General features: G+C 29.9%; 3 protein-coding genes across 10 annotated transcripts; 1 reads left to right on the forward strand and 2 right to left on the reverse strand.

The window, feature by feature from the left end:
- Positions 1 to 22: 22 nt before the first annotated feature.
- LOC126859495 (upstream stimulatory factor 2-like) lies at positions 23 to 2,714 on the reverse strand. 3 transcript variants are annotated; one of them, XM_050610847.1, is made up of 5 exons: positions 2,561 to 2,714; positions 2,282 to 2,349; positions 1,853 to 2,142; positions 1,593 to 1,760; positions 23 to 1,520 (listed from the first exon to the last, which is right to left on the reverse strand). In XM_050610847.1, exons 1-5 carry the CDS (start codon positions 2,599 to 2,601, stop codon positions 1,296 to 1,298), a joined length of 792 nt encoding a protein of 263 aa, XP_050466804.1. In that variant the 5' UTR covers positions 2,602 to 2,714; the 3' UTR covers positions 23 to 1,295. The 3 variants fall into 3 exon arrangements, with proteins under 3 accessions (XP_050466804.1, XP_050466806.1, XP_050466805.1); XM_050610849.1 differs by having other exon boundaries at positions 2,463 to 2,687; XM_050610848.1 differs by having other exon boundaries at positions 2,417 to 2,686.
- Positions 2,715 to 3,547: 833 nt separating this feature from the next.
- On the forward strand, positions 3,548 to 5,020 carry LOC126859497 (probable N-acetyltransferase san). Its single transcript, XM_050610853.1, has 4 exons — positions 3,548 to 3,835; positions 4,077 to 4,233; positions 4,516 to 4,682; positions 4,761 to 5,020. Exons 1-4 carry the CDS (start codon positions 3,828 to 3,830, stop codon positions 4,930 to 4,932), a joined length of 504 nt encoding a protein of 167 aa, XP_050466810.1. The 5' UTR covers positions 3,548 to 3,827; the 3' UTR covers positions 4,933 to 5,020.
- Positions 5,021 to 5,742: 722 nt separating this feature from the next.
- LOC126859488 (hormone-sensitive lipase) lies at positions 5,743 to 10,409 on the reverse strand. 6 transcript variants are annotated; one of them, XM_050610824.1, is made up of 11 exons: positions 10,153 to 10,406; positions 9,468 to 9,911; positions 9,189 to 9,390; positions 8,906 to 9,119; positions 8,463 to 8,641; positions 7,959 to 8,241; positions 7,646 to 7,865; positions 7,246 to 7,442; positions 6,819 to 7,144; positions 6,564 to 6,689; positions 5,743 to 6,485 (listed from the first exon to the last, which is right to left on the reverse strand). In XM_050610824.1, exons 2-11 carry the CDS (start codon positions 9,824 to 9,826, stop codon positions 6,417 to 6,419), a joined length of 2,175 nt encoding a protein of 724 aa, XP_050466781.1. In that variant the 5' UTR covers positions 9,827 to 9,911; positions 10,153 to 10,406; the 3' UTR covers positions 5,743 to 6,416. The 6 variants fall into 6 exon arrangements, with proteins under 6 accessions (XP_050466781.1, XP_050466780.1, XP_050466779.1 ...); XM_050610823.1 differs by having other exon boundaries at positions 9,976 to 10,406; XM_050610822.1 differs by having other exon boundaries at positions 9,468 to 10,406.
- Between the last annotated feature and the right edge of the window lie 266 nt (positions 10,410 to 10,675).

A 10,675-nucleotide genomic window follows, 5' to 3' on the forward strand; every position in this document is an offset into this window, starting at 1 on the left:
TTTGTTGAATAAATTCACAGACTACTCCTTCAATAGACTTCGCGTTTTAATAATAATAATTATTATATAACAATAAAACCCGCGGTATGTACATCAACGATATATTACATTCTGATATCTAACGCTTAGTAAATTAATTCAGAATAAATTTCAGATGCACCTTTTTTCAAATTGCCTTCCATTGAAAAAAATATGTTATTGCCATATGCAATTTTATACATATGTACACATACATGTGTAACTATATAACTACACTCGTATGTGTCTAATTGATCTATTTTACAATTTAAATCTTCGGATTTATCCTATAAAATATTCTATCCTATAATTATTTGAAAACGGTATTAAAGATAAAAAATATGTAACAAACTCTGCGCAACCGTTCATTTGTCATATCTGTGGATTTCATATATAAGAATCAACAAATAAAACTGTCTTTCTGCACTACAATTTCGAATCATTTTTCCAGAAAAAAAAAATCCATGTCAATGTTTTGATATTCACAGCCACGATATTTCAACGTATGCCAGTTATATTGACATGTTAAATTTATATATGATATTTCTATGTCTACTCATAGACAAATCTTTCACATAATAGTCATAACTACACAACTGTAACAATCTTATGATTTCTATCATCTAATACCATTAAACAAGACATATATAGAAATATATCTCCAAAAATTTGAGAAAAATCTCTATAGAATTTAATATATTATATTAAGTAGAACATTCTATACATAATTTACTTGATATGAATAAATTAATTTTCCAATGATATTTTCATGTAATATAAAAAGTAATTACACATATGTTAGCTGTTAGCTATATTATATCTTGCATAGCATATTATAATGAAATAATTATATATATGTAATACAACGAAAATTATTCTTCCTTGTTTTGTTACAATTTCGAATTGTATTAAAATATATACACACTGATTTTCGAAAATTTTTTCAGTAACCAGTAATTTTTGCAAACTATTTTACAAACTCAAAATTTTGTTTTATTTACCAATTAGAAATTGATGCTATTAATAAATTAATTTAAAATCAGATTAATCCATAGAGATTAAGATAATAGAATGTTGACATGAAATCATAAATGTGCAGTTATGACTATACTACTAGAAATTCCAACTTTGATTTTATGCAATAAAATTCAAATATCTGATTAAGTTCAGTGCAGTTGCCAGAGAAAAGAATAAAAAATTAGATCTTTTGCATACAAGACAATTCATAAGATCCTAGTATTTACAGAAAGAAATCACTGACTTACAAAAAAGGAAACTTAGGGACTCAAACGTATAACATCGACACTGGTAGCCGATGAGGAGGACGATATTTGCGTTCTGAGTTGAAGATTTTCGCGTTTTAATTGGGTGACTAATTGTTTCAGTGTTGTGATCTCTTGTCGTAATTTCTCATTATCTCGCAGACATTGACCTAGATTTTGATTAGCTACGCGCAGTTCCCCTATGTATTCACAGGCCTTTGCCAGAATACCTCCTTTGCTCTATTATCAACAAATAATGACAAATATTGTTTTATAATTATTATATATTAAGAATTTCATTTGATCATTTACCTGAGTTTCATAGTTGGTTTTTCCCTCTCCACTGCTGCCATTGCCAGCAGTATTAGTACTAGCATTGCAATCAGGAATGATTTTACCCAACTTCGTAATCCAATTATTTATTTTATCTCTACGTCGACGTTCGACTTCGTTATGTGTCGCTCTCCGCCTATCGTCTCTCTAAAGGAAAAGAATAGAAAAAAAAGAATTTAATTTATAACATAACTATTTAGGATGGTTAAAATAACAATGAATATTATATTAAAATAAACCTTCTTCAAGCCACTAGAGCAATTTCTCGGAGTTTCTATTTGCAATGTGGTTGCTCTTGGCACCAGAGATCTTGACGCTTGTGCCGTGGTAAAGACATCATTGGCATTTCCAATAACATAAAACTGTCCATTAATTGGTGACGTTAAAACCTGTACAGTATTATTCCCTGGTTGCGACACAGGTAGCTCTATCTCATTGGTTGGTTGTATGGCTGTTGTGCCATTCACTTGGACAACTCGGTACGCTAAAGCTTCTTGATAACGCATTTCATCTTCTCCAATAGGCTCTCCTATTAGAAATATAAAATATATATTTATGAAAATTGATTCTTAACGACAATATAAAATAGTAAGTCGTGTCAAATAAATAAAAATATTAATGATGATGTGTGTGTTTAAGATTTGCTTCTAGCTACAGTATATTTTCACCTTCGCAATCCACAATTTCTGCTTCTTCTATAACGATTCCCGTGCCAGCACCGTCGTCCTTCACGACGCTGAAAAATTAAATAACGTTTCAATATTGTCTCATCTTAACCGACTTACATGCGCTATACATATTACTTCGACGACTGTGTGTGTCGGTCCTACGGCGTAAATAAGTGCGTACTGTGCACGAAGTGATGATGACCTTGGGGAGACCTCGGGCGAGACGGAAGGGATAGGTGTTCATGATATCAGATAGTCGATATTTAACGTAAACGCTACCTGACATCCTGCTGTTCGAGCTGCTGTTCCAAGATGTCCATCCCTCGCCAGAAAAAAAAAAAACGTTTGAATTTGTCAAAATTCACGTGAGCTGGTCACGGGACACCGCAACGAGGTCATGTGGTGCATATAAGATGGCGGCGCGCGTCACACGTGCCATCTAACGTCGCGCCAACTGGATGACGTCGTATTACACATCGGATGCTAAAGAGGGTTAATTACAAAAGCTTGATAAAACAATTAACTTTCATTCGAACAGAAAAAAAGGACGATCATTTTCCGTAATTTTCTTTGAATACATTTCTGCCTTTAAATTGCCCTTTATACATTATTTTATAAAATTTGTATAGTTAAAGATAAAGATAAGATAAAGATGCCACAAAATTTATTAGTTGCAACAAATTATATTATATTATATTATATATATATATATATATATATATATATATATATATATATATATATATATATATATCTATAATATAATATAATATAATTTGTTGCAACTAATAAGTACTATTATATATATATATATATATATATATATATATATATATATATATATATATATATATCGTATAATAGTAGCACTACATAAAATATATTGAATTGGTTCTTTTATGCAATTATCAGAATTGTGATGTAATAGAGCAATTTGTAGATCAAGATTATATTCGGCGTCACAAAAGCTTTTGTATATTTCTTATGTATTTTTTTGTTGTTGTTGAACCATATCGCGTAAAAGAATATACGGATAGAGAAACTTTGCATTTTCGCGCGTTTCTTTTCATTTCATCGTTTATTTATTTTCGCAACATTTATATACGGAGTTATAAATTTTTTTCGTAATTGAAATTTACTTCTGTAATGTATGTGATATTCTAATCTAATTTTTGTCTATTGTTTAATATTTATTATCGCAAACATATCAAAAACATATTCGTATATAAACATTATGGGATTGTATGATATTCAAATATTATCGACGTAAATAAAAGGGACATCTCGTTCCAATCTCTTCCAATAGAATTATTCGTTCTCTATTCGAGGCATTCGTTATTTTAAGCGCGAAATCAGTAAATATCTAATTCACATATATCTCGTGTTGTTTTCGTTCGTCGGGATTTCGATGGAAACGTCGTGGGTGTAAATTATTGACAGATATCGTGCACTTTCCTTATTCCTCTTTGTGCGAAGAAGAAGCATATAAAAAGGCATTATAATTGACTTCCGCTGAGATCGTGGAATCTTCCCGGCGCTTATTAAAATGACCAGGTAAGAGTAAAATGCAAACTTTCGAAGGTTATGTCTGTTCGCGCAGATTTTTCTATACACGTGTGTCCGTAGTTGTTAATTTTTTATATTCGTCGAATTGCTTATCGATGTTTTCGAACGAAAATAGATTTAAATAAAAACATTTGCAATCGTGATATTTTCTTTTACGATAATTTTTTTTTGAACTCTTACACCATCCCCCGCCTTCAATTTTTCATCGGATATTTAATATATATTACAGGTCGAAAATAGAATTAGGCGACGTGACACCGCACAACATAAAGCAGCTGAAATTGCTCAATCAAGTCGTGTTCCCGGTCTCGTATAACGAAAAGTTTTATAAGGATGTACTGGAAGCGGGAGAACTTGCCAAACTAGCATATTATAATGACATAGTGGTATTTGAAATAATTTTTGTATAGTATTTCTTTCTAGTATAGCACTCTTCAAATACTCTATGATTATTATGATCTGAATAACTTAATATCTATATTTCATAGAAATTCATACTAATCAGGGAAAGAGACATGCTATTATATTGATGGTTTAACTTAAAGTGTTGCACTCATAAGAAAAAAATTGAGTTTTTTTGCAACTAAAAGTTTGAAAATCAATGATCCAATATTAAACTTTAATTTAAACAGAAGATAAGCTTGTTTTAATTTATATCTGATTTTCAGGTTGGAGCAGTTTGTTGCCGTGTAGACACTTCAGAAAATTCTAGGCGTTTATATATAATGACATTGGGTTGTCTTTATCCTTATAGAAGATTAGGAATTGGCACTGTTATGGTTCAGCATGTTTTAAATTATGTTAATAAGGATGGTAATTTTGATTCTATCTTCCTGTAAGTATGATCTGCAATAGTTTTATTTATAACATACAATTTAAAAAAGTATGTTCTTATACTCGTCCCAATTCACAGACATGTTCAGATAAGCAATGAAGGTGCGATTGATTTTTATAAGAAATTTGGATTTGAGATTGTCGAAACTAAAGAGCATTATTATAAGAGAATAGAACCAGCAGACGCGCATGTATTGCAAAAGACACTGCGTCCCCGAGCAAATCAAACAAATCATCAAACAGTCAACTAATAAGTGTAGCATTTTTCATTAATTTATCTTATAATTTTAAATTGACATACGTTTCCATGTTCTATCAATAAAGCCATTTTATATTATATCTGTGTGTATTATGAATTGAAGTAATTTCCTTCATTTACACATTCGATATTATTGTTTTTAATATAAAATTGCTCCAAATTTAGATGTATCTGAACCAAATATCTAAATATCCATACATCATAAAATTAGTTATACAAAAAAATGCAATATCAATTTTTTTTTAAATATTAAATTTTTACAATTTGATCTTATGAATTCTGAGAATTGTCAAAAATGTCAAAAATTGGACTAATTAAAATGTCAAAAAAAATTTTTTGACATTTTAATTAGTCCTATGTTTACTCTGAATATATTTTCTGTTTCTTAATATTATACAATTTTAAACTGAAAGATTGCAAAGTATCATGAGAATATAATCAAATAAGAAATGATACTCGCTAATTTCTGTAGTTGTAATTCCAAGAATTTCCATATTTTTAACTTTGATTTCTAAAATATAAAAACGACAAAGTATCAGAAGAATACTTTTGATAGAAAATGACACAAATTAGCATTTCTTATTGCAATTCTGAAAGCTTCAACTTCATTATTTCTTCAAATATTATAAATTATGAGAAAGACTATTATCCGAAAAGAAAAATCCAACTGCAATTTTTATATATGTATCTTTATTGTCCAACTCTTTTCTATTTAGACATATTTAAAAATTTGTACATATTTTTAAAAATTATTTTTTTCTTAGAAAATTATGATATTAAAATAATTGTATGCATATTGTGAAAATATTTATACAAAAAAATAAGAAATATTGCATCTTTTATATCTAATTTACAGATTAAGAATCATTATGAGAAATAAGTATGAGTAAAATACATGCAAAAAACATGCAAAGAAAATTTTACACAACTTTACAATCTAATATAAAATATTACATAATAATTATTATTACTATGTAATACATAGATGGATATGTTACTACATGTCACTTGTACTACAATGTAACATATTTCATAAAAATGTACTTATAAAAGTATGCTTTATATATAAAAAAAATTAAAATGTATATATATTAAATAGCTGTAAAATTGTCTTTATATATGCAGGACGTTTTCTTTTCTTTTTTAAGATCTGACCAAACATTAGATGTAAAACACTTTATATTCTAATTATTTTAGATAATGCTGTTTTCACAATGTGACACAATATACAATAATACATAATAATAATTAAAGAAGCTACTACATATAGAAAATTGCTAGTGTAAAGCATTATCTATTATATATCAGAGTCATGATATATAGGATAATTAAGCCACTGAAATGATATCACGAGTATTTGATTGCATCTAAATACAATTACATTTACTGTATAAATACAGGTTGCTGCAATATTGAAATACGTTTTCTATTTACTCTAGATCAATATATATATCTTAATAATTTTTTATATTATGGTTATAATTCCAACAATTCTTTTATTCTTCTGGCCGATAATTCTACACCCTCCATCGCTTCTTTTGAACCCTACAAATACCAACACCAATAATATCGATATGATGATATATTGTGATAATTCATATAAAATAAACAAAAAAATTTTACATGTAGGAAATTTAAAAATCCATGTGGCAAATCCGGCAATATATCCAGTGTAACTTTATTGCCAAGCGAGCGAAGCTTCCTTGCAAACATGACAGAATCATCGAGACAAGGGTCAAACTCTACCGTCTGAAAGCGAGCTATTATGTATAGGATGTCCCAAAATATTCGAGCGATATTCCTTAATAACGATTAGAACACGTTGCATTTTAATTATCATACATTATCAAAAATTATAATAAAAGTTCAAATAAGTACCAGCATTTTCAAGGGCGGTATATGGGCTAGCATCTCATCTGGTGCAAGATAAGGACTTATGAACAGATCTTTCGGTATCGTACATATAAATTCTTCCCAAGAACCATTCTTTATATCGAGTTGCCTGACATCCTTATTTCTTCCGAGGGACCATCCGAACAGAGACCACGATTTGTCACTTTGTCCTGAAACATTACCATTTCTGCTGACACTACCATTTTCCGCAACAGGCGACGATATTGAAGCTGTGCCGGAATTTCTGTACATATTTAAAAATCTGCTGACATATTCTCGGGACTCCACTTGCGTTTTCGGACCTTCAATACCTATTGCATTGAAAAAATCTTTTCAAAATATGTACTCAAAAGAGAAGTAGATATATTTTAACAAATAAGGTATAATACAAATATTATGAGGCCATATGTACTGTTTGATTTGTATATACCATCGACTTCTGTTAAACTGACAGAATTTAACGTCGAATCGGATGGTAAAGATACTAATTTTTGCGTGCCGTTCGCGCCATCTCCGTTTGGACTCAGGGCTAATGCTATAAGATCACTTTCGCTTACTTCAGCAAAAGACTCTGTATCTGATTTGGCGCATTCTCCATTCTCATTTTCTCTGTGGGATAAATTTTATTTGTATGTTCATTGTATTGTATCATTTTCATCATATCTACAATAAGATATGTATGCCATAAACGGGAAGTATACGAATGATTGATAGTATACGTTTCTTTTCAAATTTCTATAAAACATATTTTTTATTATGTAAAAACACATTAATTAAAAAAAATGCTGTAATAATTTTAACTAAAATCTTACTTTGTAGGTTTTTTGTCAGCTCCCACATAAGACTTCATGCATCGTACCAAAAAACCAAATGGTAATAACGTATCTGTAAGACTGATCAAGCGTGATGGCGACGGGATGAAATCAATAAATACTGGTGTATAAGCCATAAAAATACCATCTGGTCTTCTTATATTTAATTGCAGACATTTTAAAGTGGCCCCTAAGTTTAAATTACCTCCTGCTGAATCACCTATTAAAACATTAATTATAATTATCCCAAGTTAATCAGGTCAGCTATTATACACATTACAGACATATCAAGATAAATTAATTTTTATCTTACCTACAAATATCACTTTTTCCGCTGTACTTCCGAGCAATGTACTTGCATGCTTTAACGCCCATGCATAAGCATATAGTACTTCCTCAAGTGCACGTGGATAGGGAGCTTCCGGAGCTAAGCTGTAATCTATGCTTAAGATTGGTACTCCGAGCGTCGTTGCCCAATTATGTAGATACATTTCATGCGATCGCGATGTTTGTGCCACAAATCCGCCACCGTGAGAATGAATAATCAGTTTGTCGCATAAACCATGTAATTCTCCCCCTATACCTCCAGATCCGACCTTGATAAAATATTATGTTAATGAAAAATGTTAAATTACTCGGTCTAATTAAATTTTATTTAATAAAATTTTTCTATTCTATAAATTCTATAATTTATACTCCACTAAAATAGAATATATTATAAAATATTATAATTAAATAAAAAAACCTATGTATATATATATATATATATATATACATATAATAGATAAATATTTTTTTAATCAAATTAATATTTTACCATTCCTAGACGTCGTTTGGAACTCAGTAATCTAACATGGATTGGTTTTTTCCCAATATGGCTATTTGGTATCGGGATTGAAATAGTTTCACCATCCAGAGTAGGCAGAATTAATTCCTCAGGTGGAATAGATATTAGTTGATTGATGATTAGTGAGGGAGTTACTACAGAAAGTATTTCTAAAATACAGATATAATACAAGTTACATTTTTATTATAAGTACAGTAAAAAAAATAGTTTGAATACCTGAACAGTATCTGTTGTAAATAGATATGTCTTTTTTTAAGATGTAAATATTATATATATATATATATATATATATATATATATATATATATATATATATATAATATATATATTTACGTATCAAATACATTATTTCATGAATATTTTGAATATTTTAGATTTAATTAACACAATTCTTCTAATTACTTATTTCTTACCAAGTTCATTCAAGAACCAAAATGCTTGAGTAAAAGAAATATCAGCATATCGAGATATATTAACAATACGACGTGCTCTTGCTTCAGGGTCAAACAAATATTTGATGGAATTAGTGCAACGTCCTAGTAGCGTATCATTATTATAATATATTTCGCTATAAGATACCATAGCAAATGCTACAGTCTTTAATACCTTTTTTAAACTATTACAAAACTGGAAAAGGTAACATTTTAGATAAACTTGCTCATGATCCAACAAATATTATATATTATTTACAAATACCTGAAATCCTATGCATCTACCATAGAAACAATATTGATTAAAATTTTCTGTCCAGTGGAGATATTCTTGAGCGTCATGATTCGTTATGAATAGTGACAGTTTTCCATCGCTCATTACTTCAGTACTCCATGTGTATAATATTTTTAAATATTGAAAAAATGTCTGTAACGATACCATTAGTTGGGAGCATGCTTCTATTTCCCTGGAATTAAGCATAATCCAGAACATTATACATTAAATAAACATATGATACATGCAACTTTTATGGTGTATAATTACTTCATATGATGACTTGTTCGAGAGAACATAGAATCCTTTTGATCATACATCTGTCGACAGACTTGTTCAGAATGTATAATACATTTGTCGACCATTGAGAGGAAACTTCTGTATCCATTTCCCGGAGTTTCTTCATCAAAATCGAAGTGCGACGCAAATTTAGCTATCTCATTGTACAGTGGCAGCAATTCGTCCAATTGTTCTAGGATGACCAGTAACGCGGCCTTGATCCTGACACTATTCTCGTTGTTAGAGGACATAAACTCCACACTGGCATGACACAATTTTCGCAAAGCATTCCATTGCAACGGTTCAAGTTCTTCGAGCGATCTATCAAAGTCATCGTTGAGCGTTGACATTTGAGCGATCTTGGCGAAGCGTATAGCATTGATTGATACAAAATTTTTTTTCTCTTTTTCTCTCTCCCTTTGTGTGTTGATTTTTCTGTAATTAATTGACTCTAAAATAATTTAACAGATAGAACAAACAGCTGTACCACTGCGTGCACCTTAACTAATTGATCGCCTGTTGATTGACAGATTGAATTTTCAAACATGCTGTCACAACACGCTAAGATCTACGTGTGAAATATGAAATTATATCAACGGAACACTTAATAAGTGCATAATTTCGATCAGGATCAGATTAATCTAAGGGGTAGCGGATATATATGATGAAATATTACACTTTTTGCTACGTCATTCGTCAGAATAAATTCTATTGGAAAAACACAAGTTTGCAAAAAACAATAACTTTAATTAATTGCACAATTATCACATTAGGATTTTGGTATGATCGATTTTGCTTGTAGCGTGAAGACGTGAAGAGAAACTGTATTTAACATTTGATAAACGGTTTCGCGTTGTCGCGCTCACCCTTCGCGATGTGAAGTGAGAATGCGGAACGCGTTCCAGTTTCTGAGACAGTTGTCTCATTCAGACACTTTCTCTCTCTCTCTCTCTCTCTCTCTTTATCTTTCTCTTGCGCTTTGACGTGCAAAAAGTTTGATCACAACTTCTATATATAATGTTATATCTAGACTGCTAACACGCGGTTTTATATTTCATGTTTAATGACAATATATTATATATATCAAATATATATATATATATGTATATATATATATATATTTGGTATATATTTATATATATATATATTATACATATATTTATATTCTGTTCAATTGTAAATAGCTGCCTTTGTAAGCC

This window comes from Cataglyphis hispanica, chromosome 3 (genome assembly GCF_021464435.1).
Source record: "Cataglyphis hispanica isolate Lineage 1 chromosome 3, ULB_Chis1_1.0, whole genome shotgun sequence".
Classification (NCBI taxonomy): Eukaryota; Metazoa; Arthropoda; class Insecta; order Hymenoptera; family Formicidae; genus Cataglyphis; species Cataglyphis hispanica.

Bases quoted from the DNA above. Each gene is read 5' to 3' on its own strand.
- LOC126859495 (XM_050610847.1), bottom strand. From the start codon at position 2,601: ATGGACATCTTGGAACAGCAGCTCGAACAGCAGGATGTCAG. The intron at 2,350-2,560 runs GTAGCGTTTACG...TTAATTTTTCAG, and splicing joins CTCGAACAGCAGGATGTCAG to CGTCGTGAAGGACGACGGTG. The intron at 1,521-1,592 runs GTAAATGATCAA...TGTTGATAATAG, and splicing joins AAACCAACTATGAAACTCAG to AGCAAAGGAGGTATTCTGGC.
- LOC126859497 (XM_050610853.1), top strand. The intron at 4,234-4,515 runs GTATTTGAAATA...TCTGATTTTCAG, and splicing joins CATATTATAATGACATAGTG to GTTGGAGCAGTTTGTTGCCG. The intron at 4,683-4,760 runs GTAAGTATGATC...CCCAATTCACAG, and splicing joins AATTTTGATTCTATCTTCCT to ACATGTTCAGATAAGCAATG.
- LOC126859488 (XM_050610824.1), bottom strand. From the start codon at position 9,826: ATGTCAACGCTCAACGATGACTTTGATAGATCGCTCGAAGAACTTGAA. The intron at 9,391-9,467 runs GTAATTATACAC...GCTTAATTCCAG, and splicing joins CGAACAAGTCATCATATGAA to GGAAATAGAAGCATGCTCCC. The intron at 8,642-8,905 runs GTAAGAAATAAG...TCTGTATTTTAG, and splicing joins TTGGTTCTTGAATGAACTTG to AAATACTTTCTGTAGTAACT.